General features: G+C 44.6%; 1 protein-coding gene across 1 annotated transcript; it reads right to left on the reverse strand.

Moving 5' to 3' along the window:
* Positions 1-9,507: 9,507 nt before the first annotated feature.
* On the reverse strand, positions 9,508-14,294 carry LOC112226856 (nascent polypeptide-associated complex subunit alpha, muscle-specific form). Its single transcript, XM_024391474.2, has 4 exons — positions 13,386-14,294; positions 10,897-13,263; positions 9,857-10,456; positions 9,508-9,645 (listed from the first exon to the last, which is right to left on the reverse strand). Exons 1-4 carry the CDS (start codon positions 13,435-13,437, stop codon positions 9,611-9,613), a joined length of 3,054 nt encoding a protein of 1,017 aa, XP_024247242.2. The 5' UTR covers positions 13,438-14,294; the 3' UTR covers positions 9,508-9,610.
* Positions 14,295-15,736: the final 1,442 nt, after the last annotated feature.

Here is a 15,736-nt window from a genome sequence, read left to right on the forward strand (position 1 = left end):
ACGAGAATGGGCTATTCTCGTTCTGCGCCTTCAATGGAACAACCCTCCTTGTCGGGGTGCTACATTACGGACGCTGTACTGGGGAATCTGTTCTCTGCTGTTCAATGGGGCACGGGACAGGGACATACATGGACCTCAGTTCCCCGGCAGGGACCGGGCTGTGGTTTGTGACACTGTGCCACGTGTTTGGTGTTGTTGGCATTATTGTTGTTTAGTTGAACAGGTGGGGACCATGTTGCCAACCAGTGCCCCTAGCTCCATAGCTGCAGTCTCTAGGGTTTGGTTCACCTGCTGCTCCATGGCTGACGGAGCTGTAACATTGTTCACTTGTTGTCCACATGGGCATTAGAAGTACCATCCTCCTTGGAGGTAACTTTGTATCCATACTTCAGCAGTTCCTCATCATAGACTTTGCCACATTGAGTCTTTCGGCTTTGGCGGGAAAAGAAAGACATTTTGGGGATGTGACTGTAAAAGATTGTGTTTTGTGTGCATCATATATAGAAATACAAATCAAATTGTATTGGTCACCTACACATATTTAGCAGATGTTATGGTGTAGCGAAATGCTTGTGTTCCTAGCTCCAACAGTGCAGTAGTATCTAATAATTCACAACAATACACACAAATCTAAAAGTAAAATAATGGAGTTAAGAAATATATAAATATTAGATTGAGCAATGTCGGAGTGACATTGACTAAAATACAGTAGAATACACTACAGTATAAACATATGAGACGAGTAAAGCAGTATGTAAACATTAATTAAACATTATTAAATCAAATCTAATTTTATTGGTCACATACACAGGGTTAGCAGATGTTAATGCAAGTGTAGCGAAATGCTTGTACTTCTAGTTCCAGTTTCTTCTAGTGCAGTAATATCTAACAAGTAATCTAACAGTTTCACAACAATTACCTTATACACACAAGTGTAAAGGAATTAATAAGAATATGTACATATAAATATATGGATGAACAATGGTCAAACGGCATAGGCAAGATGCCGTAGATGGTATAGAGTACTGTATATACGTATGAGATGAGTAATGTAGGTTATGCAAACCTAAAAAAGTGGCATTGTTTAAAGTGACTAGCGATACATTTATTACATCCCATTTTTTATTATTAAAGTGGCTAGAAATTTGAGTCTGTATGTTGTAAGCATCCACTCAATGTTAGTGGTGGCTGTTTAACCGTCTGATGGCCTTCAGATAGAAGCTGTTTTTCTGTCTCTCGGTCCCAGCTTTGATGCACCTGTACTGACCTCGCCTTCTGGATGATAGCGGGTTGAACAGGCAATCGTTCAGGTGGTTGTTGTCCTTGATGATTTTTTTTGGCCTTCCTGTGACATCGGGTGGTGTAGGTGTCCTGGAGGGCAGGTAGTTTGCCCCCGCTGATGCGTTGTGCAGACCTCACTACCCTTATGGTTGTGAGCGGAGCAGTTGCCGAACCAGGCGGTGATACAGCCCGACAGGATGCTCTCAATTGTGCATCTGTAAAAGTTTGTGAGTGATTTTGGTGACAAGCCAAATTTCTTCAGCCTCCTGAGGTTGAAGAGGCCCTATTGCGCCTTCTTCACCACGCTGTCTGTGTGGGTGGACCATTTCAGTTTGTCCATGATGTGTACGCCGAGGAACTTAAAACTTTACACCTTCTCCACTACTGTCCCGTCGGTGTGGATAGGTGGTGCTCCTTCTGCTGTTTCCTGAAGACCACAATCATCTCCTTTGTTTTGTTGACGTTGAGTGTGAGGTTATTTTCCTGACGCCACACTCTGAGGACCCTCACCTCCTCCCTGTAGGCGGTCTTGTCGTTGTTGGTAATCAAGCCTACCACTGTGGTGTCGTCTGTAAACTTGATGATTGAGTTGGAGGCGTGCATGGCCACGCAGTCATGGGTGAACAGGGAGTACAGGAGAGGGCTGAGAATGCACCCTTGTGGGGCCCCAGTGTTGATGATCAGCTGGGTGTTGTTTCCTACCCGCACCAGCTGGGGGCGGCAAGTCAGAAAGTCCAGGACCCAGTTGCACAGGACAGGGTTCCGACCCAGCTTAATGATGAGCTTGGAAGGTACTATGGTGTTGAATACTGAGCTATAGTCAATGAACAGCATTCTTACATAGGTATTCCTCTTGTCCAGATGGGACAGGGCAGCGTGCAGTGCGGTGGCGATTGTATCATCTGTGGATCTATTGGGGCGGAAAGCAAATTGAAGTGGGTCAAGAGTGTCAGGTAAGGTAGATGTGATATGATCCTTAACTAGCCTCTCAAAGCACTTCATGATGACAGAAGTGAGTGCTAAGGGGCGATAGTCATTTAGTTCAGTTACCTTTGCTTTCTTGGGTACAGGAACAATGGTGGACATCTTGAAGCAAGTGGGGACAGCAGACTGGGATAGGGAGCAATTGAATATGTCCGTAAACACCCCAGCCAGGTGGTCTGCGCATGCTCTGAAGACGCGGCGGCTAGGGATGTCGTCTGGTCCAGCAGCCTTGCGAGGGTTAACACGTTTAAATGTCTTACTCACGTCGGCCACAGAGAAGGAGAGCCCACAGTCCTTGGTAGTGGGCCATGTCGGTGGCACTGTGTTATTCTCAAAGTAGGTGAAGAAGATTTTTAGCTTGTCCGGAAGCAAGACATCGGTGTCCACCACGGGGCTGGTTTTCCCTTTGTTGTCTGCGATGGTCTCGTGTCTGAGCCGTTGAATCGCGACTCCACTTTGTCTTTGTCCTGACGTTTTGCTCGTTTGATTATCTTACGGATGGAACAACTACACTGTTTGGATTCGGCCATATTCTCAGTCACCTTGCCATGGTTAAATGCGGTGGTACAGGGTCCATCATCACTAGACTTTCCTCTGTGTTTATGAAATTCTCTCACCAGCTTGTTTGGTGAATAGGCCGGGTTTTCTGCATGACAAAATAACATGAAATCGGAAAGCACTCTTCACACATGATAAAATGCACTGTACACTAAATAATCAATCATATTGGTCTCAGTGGGACCATGGTGAGCTAATATACCATCTCTGTAGTTCTGCAGTTCCATAGTAGGCTACATGGCAAATAAGCCATAATCATTTGTCTTATTCCTTAATCATGCTTGACTGAAGCCTGCCAGAATGGTTATCCGGCCATTTGGGATAAGAGGTTTGACATGTTTAGACTTGACTGTGTTGCGGACTGTAACAAGGAGAAACTCAAATTAGGAAGAAATTCAAGCATTTATTTGATATTACCCAGCAGCAAGGCCTTAGCCTGGGTACCAGTCTGTTTAGCTAACATTCCACTCCAATTGTAGCCTATAGAATTAGGAATTTAATAGCATCTCTATGCTCTGTGTCATGATATGCCAAAATGTAGTATATATGACACGGATTGGCAAGGAGTGGAATGATAGCTAAACAAACTGTTAACTAACTGTTACCCAGACTAGCAATGGATCCCCCACGAGAGACCAGTCTGTTCAGCTAACATTTCACTTGTACTCCTGAGTGGCGCAGCGGCCTAAGGCACTGCGTCTCAGTGCAAGAGACATCACTACAGTCCCTGGTTCAAATCGAGGCTGTATCACATCTGGCTGTGATTGGGAGCCCAATAGGGCAGCGCACAATTATCCCGGGGTAGGCCGTCATTGTATATAATTTGCTCTTAAGTGATTTACTAGTTGAATAATTGAGGCAAATTCAATTCAAATTATCATTGCGCTGTTGCAAAAGATGACGTTAAAACTTACCTTGAATTTGCACATGTTCCTGTCGCTCTAGGTCTGGATGATATAGCTACAGGATTACTGGACATCATAGCGCTTCATTTTGAGTTATCTGAGTTGTCGACTTCCGTTGCTATCGCGGATTTACCAACGTTCTGGAGTAACTACATGTGTTCAAATGGAATGACCTTTCGCTACATTAGAATATGACAAGAAGCTTGAGCTGAAGATCTCAAAGGTTGTGAATGTATGAATGGATAAAATAATAATCAATCAAATAATCAGTCAATCAATTACACTTGTAATTTTGTTTCAGTCGCGGGGGAAACCAAACCAAACGCACTGCTGTTTTTATGTGCATCAAAATCGGCACCATGTGTGCCCCAAAAAATATTTATTGCACATTGCACTAAGCCAACCCGCTAAATAGGCGCTGTCCTTGGTGACAATTTTGCCACATGTAGTTTAAAACCACCGGATTTCTCCGAAAGTTGTCAATTACTAATACTTTGTTTTTCGAAAATTCTACTAGCCTAGATAACTATAATAAATGCTATCGTATATTACAGTCAAACTTGCATGTGTGTCGCAAAAAAAACTTATTGGGCAAAGTGTCATTTTCACAACTAAATAAAAGGGGAAACAAATCTGGACCATTTACAATTCTGCATATGTCAGTTGTCATTTTACGGTTGACAAAATAAATACACCCAATTCGCCCATGCAAAAACAACAAGAAAACTGCAGATTCAGATGAATTGTATTTATTTCAAGAATTCAATGCGGATGGAAAAACTTCATTTGATCCGTCACTTTTCTTGGTCAACTTCATCATCCCCCATGTCTGTCCTGTTTTGGGGAGAAAAAATATATATTTAAGGATAATACAACGACAAATAACATACAACAATACTGTATCAATGCTTTCAACGCAATATATACTATTTACGTACACTACCGTTAAAAAGTTTGGGATCACGTAGAAATGTCCTTGTTTTTGAAAGAATAACTATGTTTTTGTCCATTGAAATAACATCAAATTGATCATAAATACAGTGTAGACATGGTTCATGTTGTAAATGACTGTTGTAGCTGGAAACGGCTGATTTTGAATGGAATATCTACATAGTCGTACAGAGGCCCATTATCAGCAACCATCACTCCTGTGTTCCAATGGCACGTTGTGTTAGCTAATCCAAGTTTATCATTTTAAAAGGCTAATTGCTCTTTAGAAAACCCTTTTGCAATTATATTAGCACAGCTGAAAACTGTTGTCCTGATTAACTGGATGTGCTACCTTGTCCCGGACCTGCTGGTTTGGACTCGCTACCGCACCTGCTGTCTCTAACTCTGAATTATCGGCTATGAACTCTGTTGATCAACTGGATTTTTCTCTTGGGAAGAAGCTATATCCAAGGTTGGGGCTGAACTTTCCACAAGGAGATTGCTGGGGATGTTGATTTTCTGAGTGTCTAACATTGCGATAGTCTGAGCGGTCTGGCCTGATTGTCCCTGTGTCTGTCCACTCCTGAGTTGACCTGAGTCTAGACATGAATGGCGGGAGGTCCTCCTTGCCAACAAGACATCCTCTGGACCAACACTTTCAATGCAGGCACAGCCATTGGCTGGGACAACACACTCATAGACAGGTTCCCTTTGCCGGTCTCTTGAGCAAAATGGTACGGTGTCCAGACTTGGTTGACAGAGCTTTTTAGAGCAGGGTCCACATCTGGAGTTGTGTCCTGCACCAATGGGGACATGCTGGAAGAAGGTGCTCTTCAAAGAGTATCTCAAATAAGACATATATACATGCTCTTCAAAGAGTATCTCAAATAAGACATCTCATTCTTATCCCCCTCTTCCAGCAAAGTTGTGTGATATACTGGATAGACTCCTCCTCTGGTGTTTTAGTAGCTTGGTCATCCTGGACCATCTCTGGTGTCTCTGCCCCAGGACAGTGTGGAGCATTGGTGGTGTCTTCAGGCTGGGGATTGGTAGTTAGTTCCACAGTCTTCTCATCTTGAGGATTTTTCGAGGATTCTGTTATTGCAAATTGTTATTGGTGCATTCTCGTCATGTTGAGGACTGATGAATTCTGTTATTGGCACATTCTCTACATCTTGAGGACTGACCAAGTATTGATTTAATGGTCTCTATGTTGTCTGGTTTGACCAAGTCTGCTACTTTTATGACATCCTCAATAGGGGAAGGAACCAATCCCAGTAATTCTTCCAACATTACTAGGCAGAGGAGAGCATGATGTTTGGGAGGAGGCTGGTCCCTCTTCAATTTGTGGAGTTCCATGGGCCACTGGTCTCTCATCAGTTTGTGTAGTTCCGTGTATCCCAAGTCTTTCAGTTTGTGTAGTTCCATGGGCCACTGGTCTCTCCTCAGTTTGTGTAGTTCCGTGTATCCCAAGTCTTTCAGTTTGTGTAGTTCCATGGGCCACTGGTCTCTCCTCAGTTTGTGTAGTTCCATGGGCCACTGGTCTCTCCTCAGTTTGTGTAGTTCCGTGTGCCCCTAGTCTTTCAGTTTGTGTAGTTCCATGCAATGCTGAAACTGTATTGTCTGTAGTTCCTGGTCTCTCCTCAGTCTGTGTAGTTCCATGGAATGCTGGTCTCCCCTTGGTCTGTGTAGTTCCATTGGCCATGTTGTGATATGAAATGTCTGCTAGGAGTGTATCCATAGGCATATGTCCCAGAGAAGCTCTGCTGTACAACCACAAACCTGCCCTCAGACACTGGGGTCACAATAACACCAACTGGAAAATAAAAATATGGACAACAGCCTTTTCAAAACTAGGCTTATAAGTATGCTATGCATATGTTTATAACAATACAATCCATTGTAAGGCTTAAGCCTTGTTTCATTCCCATATATATACAAACTAGAAATATGAACACATCAATCCATTTCTGAGTTAATTGAAGTACAACATCTCACGAGACTTGAAATCTTTTGAATGCATAGTTGAGGTTGACCACCATCTCTGCAGCACATCAACAATCAGGCCTTTATGGTAGAGGTGGCCAAGATGGAAGCCACTGCTCAGTAAAAGGCACATGACAGCCCGCTTGGAGTTTGCCAAAAAGTACCTCACGGACTCCCAGATCTTGAGAAACAAGATTCTCTGGTCTGATAAAACCAAGATTGAACTCTTTGGCCTGAATGCCAAATGTCACATCTGGAGGAAACCTGGCACCATCACTACGGTGACGCACGGTGGTGGCAGCATCATGCTGTGGGGATATTTTTCAGCGGCAGGGACTGGGAGACTAGTCAGGATCGAGGGAAAGATGAACGGAGCAAAGTACAGAGACCCTTAATGAAAACCTGCTCCAGAGCGCTCAGGACCTCATACTGGGGTGAAGGTTCACCTTCCAACAGGACAAGGACCCTAAGCACACAGCCAAGACAACGCAGGAGTGGCTTTAGGACAAGTCTCTTAATGTCCTTGAGTGGTCCAAACAGAGCCCGGACTTGAACCCAATCGAACATCTCTGGAGAGACCTGAAAATATCTCCCCATCAAGCCTGACAGATCATGAGAGGATCTGTAGAGGAGAATGGGAGAAACTCCACAAATACAGGTGTGCCAAGCGTGTAGCGTCCTATCAAAGAAGACTCAAGCCTGTAATCGCTGCCAAAGAGGCTTCAACAAAGTACGATGTGAAGGGTCTGAATACTTATTTAAATGAGATATTTCAGTTTTGTCTAAACCTGTTTTTGGTCTGTCATTATGGGGTATTATTTGTAGATTGACGAGGGGAGAAAAACATTTCATCCATTTTAGAATAAGGCTGTAACGTAACAAAATGTGGAAAAAGTCAAGAGGTCTGAATACTTTCCGAATGTGCTGTATGTACAGCAATAGTTCAATTGGATAGGTTTTGACTAGAATACAGTATACACTGTACATATGAAGGGGGTTAAACAGTATGTAAACCCTGGTTGTGTCTGTGTGTCACTCCGGATGGGAGGCTGTTAGATGACTAAATGTGATGTAGTTGTTGAGCGGCTTCACTGCAAGTATATTGTATATTTTAAATATTCAATAAAAAATGAATGCAAATAAACAGTATGTAAACATGATTAAAGTGACCAGTTTTCCATGACTATGTATATAGGGCAGCAGCCTCTAAGGTGCATGGTGGAGTAACTGGGTGGTAGTCGGCTAGTGACAGTGACTTATGATTTATGTATTGCAACAGGCCCACAATGTGGTTACTTAAGTCCGATTTGGAAATATTTGGCGGTTTTCGCTTCATAGTAAAAGTATTTAACAGTAATGCAGTTGATTGGTTAAGATGACATGAAGATGAGTTGGGGTTGACGTCCTTAAAAGTGTTAAACACTGATTTTTACTTCAACATAGTGTGAAATAAACAATAGCTAATTTTGCCGGGGGTAAATTAGGAGATTCGGGATCTTTACCCCACACATTTCCTTGATGATTCCATTTTTTAGGTTGAGTTCGATTTGACCTCTTTATTTATTTTCTCTGCTGTCATGTTTGGGGAGATATGACTCTCTCCTTTGGTTCTGAACCAGCTGTTGTCCCAGTTGGATTGAGTGGACTGTACTTTGGCTCAGTGGGGGTTGAAGGTCAGACTGTAGAGTTGAAATCCCTTTTCATTGGACTGGCAGTAGGCACTGGTGATGACAGTGTTGCTTGTTGTTGGTGTTGGTAACTGGTAGTGGGCACTTCCATAGAGAGTTTTGCTTGTTGTTGGTGTTGGTAACTGGTAGTGGGCACTTCCATAGAGAGTTTTGCCTGTTGTTGTTGGTGGCAATCGACAGACACGGGCCATGTTCCATTGTTTAGCTCATCCACCACAACATAGCCAAAAGTAACAACGTATCACTTTCTGTCTACTCTATTGTTATACTTTTTAAATATGATGGTGTAGTTGCTCTAACTTCTTCTCATTAGATAGTCAAATAATGTTGTGATGAGCTTCAATAGCAGGAAAACAAACAACATGTATAATAGCTAACATTACCTGCAAGCTAATTGAGCTTTTCTATTTAATGCATTCCTTACCCCATGCAACTATGTCATAACGACCTGGCGAACAGGTCATTTTGAGTTCTGACGAGTAACTGAGCAGATGTTAAAAGGATGACATGGCCTTAGGCTCAGTCCAAGTCAGTCCAGACTGTCTAAGCCAGATTTTAAAGGTTGATGGTGATTTTGTATTTCTTTTTTTTTTAACTCACACTTCCACCCATGGAATCTGTTACTATGCAACATGAATGTGACATTATGACTCATTTTGTGAGTGTTGCAATGGTTCTATTCATTCCATAGAAACAGTGGTCCTAAAGCTAGAATCCTTAGTTTAAAAATAGAACAAAGTGACACCTCGCCACTGTTTTGGTAAAAAAGTTGAGAGATTGGTTACATTTCTCCATGCCTCTCTCAAATTCATAGACAGAGCCATTGACGTAAGGACTGACCATCAGTGATATCAAAATTATAGTTTGAACCATGTTTGGAGGGTATAAAGTGTTTGTTTACATTGTTTACAAACATTGGAGTAAAACAAGCTTATATTTTGGTTTCTGATGGGGTACGACAGTTGAACTAAGCTCAAGAGGGATTTATAAGTTATAGTTCAAAAATTGATGTAGCGACTAAGGATTCTAGCTTTAAACAGCCCAATACCGAATCTTTGTCAAACTTTTGTATCAATGTGGAAGTTTACCCTCCATCTACTGCCTTTACATAGCTGCAATTACCTTAAGTTGTATGTTTTTGTAGTGATTGATTGAGGGTTTGTGCACTATCGAAATTCATGCAATGTAAGTATATTTATTCCTCATTATCAGTTTAAAAGAATGCAAAAGAGACATTGGCAACTGCAAAAATAAGGTCCTTCTCATGTGAAGACGGGATTAGTTGCCCTGGGGATTGCAGTTCATGACGCAGCCTGTGACAAGAAAAAGAGAGAGCATAGTTTCATCTATAACATCAAAACACATAGCTTCTTCAACCACTTAATGCCATATGTTCAACTTTTAATAATAACCACATGGTAGGCATGGATGCTAGCCCTGACATTCATCCAGAAATAAACAAAAAAGTCCAAGTGAAATCTAAAACACAACCATACATTTCATAGTGGCAACATGTTTAGCTACCTTGATTGTTGTTTGCGCTCGTGTCTAATCTTTTGTTATGAAGCGATACGCAGCTGGGGTTGTTGTTCTTCTGCTCCACCCCTCCCTGGTTCTGTCTCTGGTTGGTGGCAGGGACACAGCTGGAGGAGCCCAGCCTGCTCAGCTCCCCCTGGTGCCCACAGAAGAGCAGGGAGCTGTGGCGCTGCTGCAGCAGTGGGCACTGGAGAGGGCACAGGGCCTGCTGCCTCTCCTGGGAGGGGGTGGCCACCAGGTGGTACTGCTGGGGGTAGTGGAAGAGAGGGTCGGAGGAGCAGTTCTGGGGCTGGACGAAGGAGGTGCCCAGGTTGTGAGCAGAGCAACGGGGCTCGGCCACGTGGTGCGTGTGCAGGCTGCCGTGGGACGACTGGGAGCACGGTGGCAGCAGGTGGCAGCTGCTAGAGTAGTGGCCACAGTCCTGGTACATGGGGATGTTGGCCATGTGATCCAGGCTGTTGCAGTGCATCATGGTCTGGGAGTTCTGGTAGGGGCAGATCATGCCGCCCACCCTGCCCTGGGACTCGGGTCGCGTCAGGTGACAGAGGCGCCAGTGGCTGCCAGTTCTGCCGAGGCAGCTACACAGGCCTGATGAGATAGAGGGGGAGAAGAAAATTATAAGGCATGATGGTAGTCTCACAAAAATCCCACAGTATATTATGTCTGTAATGTAAAGGTAAAACCTATAGATGAATTAAAGCTGGAATCCTTAATGGTGAAACTGCCACGTCCTTTTGGGATATTACAACAACAAACAGTTTTTCCCCCTCAGACATTGTAAGCGCAATAGAACAGCAGAATATGTACTGCAATTATTTTATTTTGCACTGCTCAACGCAAATCACCGTCCACAAAACCACAACAATAACAATGGTGCTGAGGTGGACAGTTTCCCCTTATGCGGATTCCTTTTCCAAGTTCACAGCTATGAACCAACAAATCTACAGCTAATTTCACAACAAAATCTAAAATCTATTGACTTCAGTGCAATGGTTTGAACGTGAAATGAATACATGTAAATATCTTACTTGGCCCTTGAGAACAAATGGGCATGAAGTTGGTGTTGGTCTGCTGTCCGTGGGTGAGCGGAGCCATGTCAGCCTGCTGCTGCAGAGACGCAGGACACTGTCCTGGGGAGTGGGTACAGTGGCCCATCACAGGCCCTCCCTGGGGGTACAGAGACATCATACACGGGCCCCTAATCAGCTGCTGTGGAGCCATGGCAGCCGGAGAGTGCACAAAGCTATTGTTCCTGGACAGATTGGAGGCGGTAACAGAGGGGCACATATAGCACATATCTTGGAAGACAGCTGAGTTTTTCAGATAGCTGGGGTTGTGTGGTATTTCCTGAACTCCAGGGGTGTTAGCCAGATAGCTGGGGGTCCTCGGTGGATCCTGGACTTCAGCGGTGTTAGCCGCATAGCTCTGGAGCCGTGGTAGCTCCTGAGCTCCAGCCGCCACATAACTCAGGGTCCTGGGGATATCTGTCACTCCAGGGAGGTTGGTCCTTGGTAAATCCGGAGCAGCAGCAGGAGCCACAGCCGCAGTCTGAGCTGGAGCCAGGCTGGCAGTCACAAGACTTGGGGTCCTGGGGATGTCAGAAATAGGGAGACACAGGAAAGGGAAGCTCTTGGCTTCCTCTGGTCCCAGGCCGAGTTGGCACAACAGACCAGGGGTCTTAGCCAGCTCTGGAGCAGGCAGTGGGAGGTAGACCAAGAAGGGGGTTCTGGACTCTCCTGCGGCCGTGAGGGTGGGTAGGCATGGTGAAGCAGACTGGCACTGAGTTTCCTCTGTCAAGGCAGGCACGGGAGCTGGGAGCTTCACACTGGGGACACCGGTCTCTTCTGGTGCCACAACAGGAAGGTACACAGAAACAGGGGCCACAAAGTCGAGGGTCACTGCAGTATGGGGGCAGGTCAAAACAGAAGATTCGGCCTCCACTGTCTCTGCAGCAGAAGGAGATAGCATATCGGCCAATTCAGTCTCCACGCTGACCACAGAAGAAGGACAAATTTGATTGGAGGATTCTGTCTCCACGGTTGCAGCAGTAAGGGGAGAAGCCAGAATGGAAGACTGGATCTCCACAGTCACTGGAGAAGGAGGGGGACAAATCCCACTAACAGACTCAGTCTCCAATGTCGCTGCAGGAAGAGGACACAGAAGATCAGAGGACTCTCTCACCACCCTTTTGACTGATTCAGGAGGGGACACTACCATAGGAACCAGCATCACATCCTCTGCTGTCTCGGATGGTGAAGTTGCACCAGAGAGGGAGTGTAGGATGACTGAGAGAGGACGATCGGTCAAACTAATCTGCGCCTCTTGGACAGCCATAGCAGGGGAGTCAGACATAGCAGGGGAGTCAGACACAGCAGGGGAGTCAGACACAGCAGGGGAGTCAGACACAGCAGGGGAGTCAGACACAGCAGGGGAGTCAGACACAGCAGGGGAGTCAGACACAGCAGGGGAGTCAGACACAGCAGGGGAGTCAGACACAGCAGGGGCTGAAACAGGGAGCTCCAGTGTTCCAACTGGGATGGAGTGCCTTGAGGGTGTCATCTCCTGGGGTTTGACTGGTGCAGAGTGGACCTCAAGGGGTACAACCTTGTCTCCAAGGGCTGGAGACTCCTCAGGCTCAGCGACCATAGCAGCTGGTCTCGCCACCACGGGACCTGCTCTCTCACAGATGGGATAGCTAGGCTGAGATGCACCGGCCATCTCCAATGGTGCCACCACGTCTTCGAGGGCGCCCACCATTGAGGCACAGCTGCACTTATACCTGACAGGGACGTCACACGGAGGTGGAACCACTGCTGCGTTCTCAACCAATAGGGGATGAGCCTGGAACACAATCATCTTGGGTACATGCTCTGTCTGCACGATGATCAGGGACTCTGATGGGAGCACGCCAGTGCGGATCAGCACCGCATCCAACTCCTGGCTGATCTCGCTGAAGGAGACCCGCTCGAAGAGGGCCGAACGGACACGCGCACAGGAGTTGTTGGCGGAAGCCCCGAGTGGAGGAGAGTCCCGGGGGGACGACTCTAGGTCAATCTTGCGCCGGTACAGGGCCAGGCCCTGGGCAATGTCTGCTGGGATGGGCCCTGGGGATAGTGTGATGGTGGTGGCAGAGACCTGCAGGCCACACTCGTTCTGGCCACCGTCAGTAGAAGCTCCTGCCACTGCATCCATAGCCTGGATGTCTCGGCTGCTGCAGGGCTGGTCACTAGAGATGAAGGAGAAAGGCTCCCTGACATCCTCACATCTAGCTTCCATTAGCAATGGGCCTGCCTCCCACTCCGGGATTGGCTTGGGATGGGGGGACCTTTCAGGACCTTGGACAGTGACCTGCGGCTGTACTTGTGGTTGTACAGCTTTATTCTTCTTCCTGTAGACTGCAAACAAGCAAAAGTGCACATTATGATTTACAATATGAAAACAACAACCAATAGGATGAGAATTGATTGGCCAGTTTTGTTAAACAACAAACAGAGATGAGAAAAATTAAGTAACTTACAATGAGAGCCTTTTGTAGCCCTGAATTCTTTAATAAGCTCATGGATAGGCATGCCTGGCTTCTCTGTGAAACACAATGCAACGTGATTAGGTCAATTAACAAAAGGTGTCTAGAACTATTAACATGCATCAGTCTAGTGTAGTCTACTACAGGGGATTCAGGCACAGCATTGCCTACCGTCTCTGAAGATAAGAAGCGCATTGAAGAAGCCCGCTGCGAAGGCGGGGATACTCTCCGGTTGATACTTCACCACAGCCTTGCTCACTCCCTCAAGCAAATCCTTGAATCCCGTGGGAATATTCACCACTCTATGTGGATAAGGCATCTTGCTGCTTATGAACACAAGCGTAGACGCACGAAATTCCAAATCACAAGAGTAAACTCGTTCAAATATTTATTTACTGACTAAATGTAATGAACGCGCTCGTCCAATGCATTATTGATGGACTCCAATAATTGTCCAATGCGCTGAGAGCAGTAATGAAGGCTACTAGCGATAACATGATCACTCAATAATTGCGTCATAATGGCGGGTGTATTGGTGCTGCGAAATAATGTTGTCACGCACACGTACAGTTGGCCTGCTACTGTGTAGCATTTGATCCAACTACCAGATAGCTCATCTGACAGTATATAACGGAAATTCCCATCACTATTGGCTTAGTGCGACAAAGGTGTATTTAACTTTTAACTGTAAAGGATCTGTAGGCTAGCTAACAAACTGTAACGGGCTATTCGATGCTATTCAATGCTCCATTCGTAGTTACAAGTAGTTTACTGTTTGGCATAGCACAGAGTTTTCGACCAAACTTAAGGATCCGCCCCCTTTTTGTCAATTTTCACCTAAAATGACATACCCAAATCTAACTGCCTGTAGCTCAGGACCTGAAGCAAGAATATGCATATTCTTGGTACCATTTGAAAGGAATGTAGGAGAATATAACACAATTGATCTGGTAAAAGATAATACAAAGAAAAAGAACAACCGTTCTTTTGTATTTTTTTTGTACCATCATCTTTGAAATGCAAGAGAAAGGCCATTACCATCGTTATTCCTGCCCAGGTGCAATTTAGATTTGGGCCACGAGATGGCAGCAGTGCAGGTGCAAAGTTTTAGACTGATCCAATGAACCACTGCATTTCTGTTCAAAATGTTGTATCAGGACTGCCCAAATATGCCTAATTTGTTTATTAATAACTTTGTTCAAAATTGGGCACTCTCCTCAAACAGCATGGTATCATTTCACTGTAATGGCTACTGTAAATTGGGCAGTGCTGTTAGATGAACAAGAATTTAAGCTTTCTGCCACTATCAGATTTCTTGTTAGTTACAACCTCATGCTAATCGCATTAGCCCACGTTAGCTCAACCGTCCGGTGGAAGGGACATCGATCCCGAAGAATTAACTTGGCAATACTCCTCAATTCACGACTTGGAAGACAACCAATGTCTTCTAAACGTCCATGTCTAGTTGCAGGGGGTTCATTTGAATTTAGAAAGTGTTTATTAAATTAAATCAATATTTTCTCCATTAATCTATTTGAAATCTTCTTCCATTGATTGAGACAAATAGTCGGAAATGATCTGTGCGATGCCAAACAGTAGCAATCTAATGCCTATCAGCCAGCTGGAACAGAGTAATAGTCTGACTAGTCAATATTTTTAATAGCTAACTGTAGGCCTGTCTTTTTAAATGTTTTATGTGAAATGTTTGTGAAGCTAAATGTTTGTATATATCTGCCCAGGGACAAAAGTAGTCTACAGATGAAAACTAATTGATGTGCATTGTCACTTTCCCCCAAAAAATCATAAATAAATCACAAGGTTACAAACAGTACATGCATCTTAAACACATCAAGGAAATAACATGACCATCGGTTTAAAATATACACGTACAAGAAAACCCCTATTCAACACAAGAAAACCAGTTTTCAGTTTATAAAAATACAGCAGAGTAGACCTACAGTGTGCATGTTGTACCCACAAGTAAGTGCCAAAAGGAAAATGTCATATATCTAGTAATATTGAATTAAAGTACACTGATACAAACCTATTTGTATGTTTCCCTTTAAATATCAATACACTGATTAAAAACTAGTAACAATGTTGTAACATATTTTAGTTTGAGAAAATCAGCCAATGACCATCAACAGGACCGGTTCCAGGCATAAGAGACATAAGCAGTCGCTTAGGGCACCTGTCAGCCAGGGGGCCCCAGACCCCCCCAAAATAAATAGTGCCTTCAGAAAGTTCACACCTATTTTTCACATTTTGTCGAGTTATAGCCCGAATTTAAAATGGATTAAACTTAGATTTTGTGTCACTGACCTACACACAATACCCCATAATGT

Source organism: Oncorhynchus tshawytscha, linkage group LG28, assembly GCF_018296145.1.
Source record: "Oncorhynchus tshawytscha isolate Ot180627B linkage group LG28, Otsh_v2.0, whole genome shotgun sequence".
NCBI lineage: Eukaryota > Metazoa > Chordata > Actinopteri > Salmoniformes > Salmonidae > Oncorhynchus > Oncorhynchus tshawytscha.

Coding starts and splice junctions, on each gene's coding strand:
- LOC112226856 (XM_024391474.2), bottom strand. CDS start 13,437: ATGCCTATCCATGAGCTTATTAAAGAATTCAGGGCTACAAAAGGCTCT. Junction 13,264..13,385: donor GGCTACAAAAGGCTCTCATT/GTAAGTTACTTA, acceptor GCTTGTTTGCAG/TCTACAGGAAGAAGAATAAA. Junction 10,457..10,896: donor CATTTGTTCTCAAGGGCCAA/GTAAGATATTTA, acceptor CTATCTCATCAG/GCCTGTGTAGCTGCCTCGGC.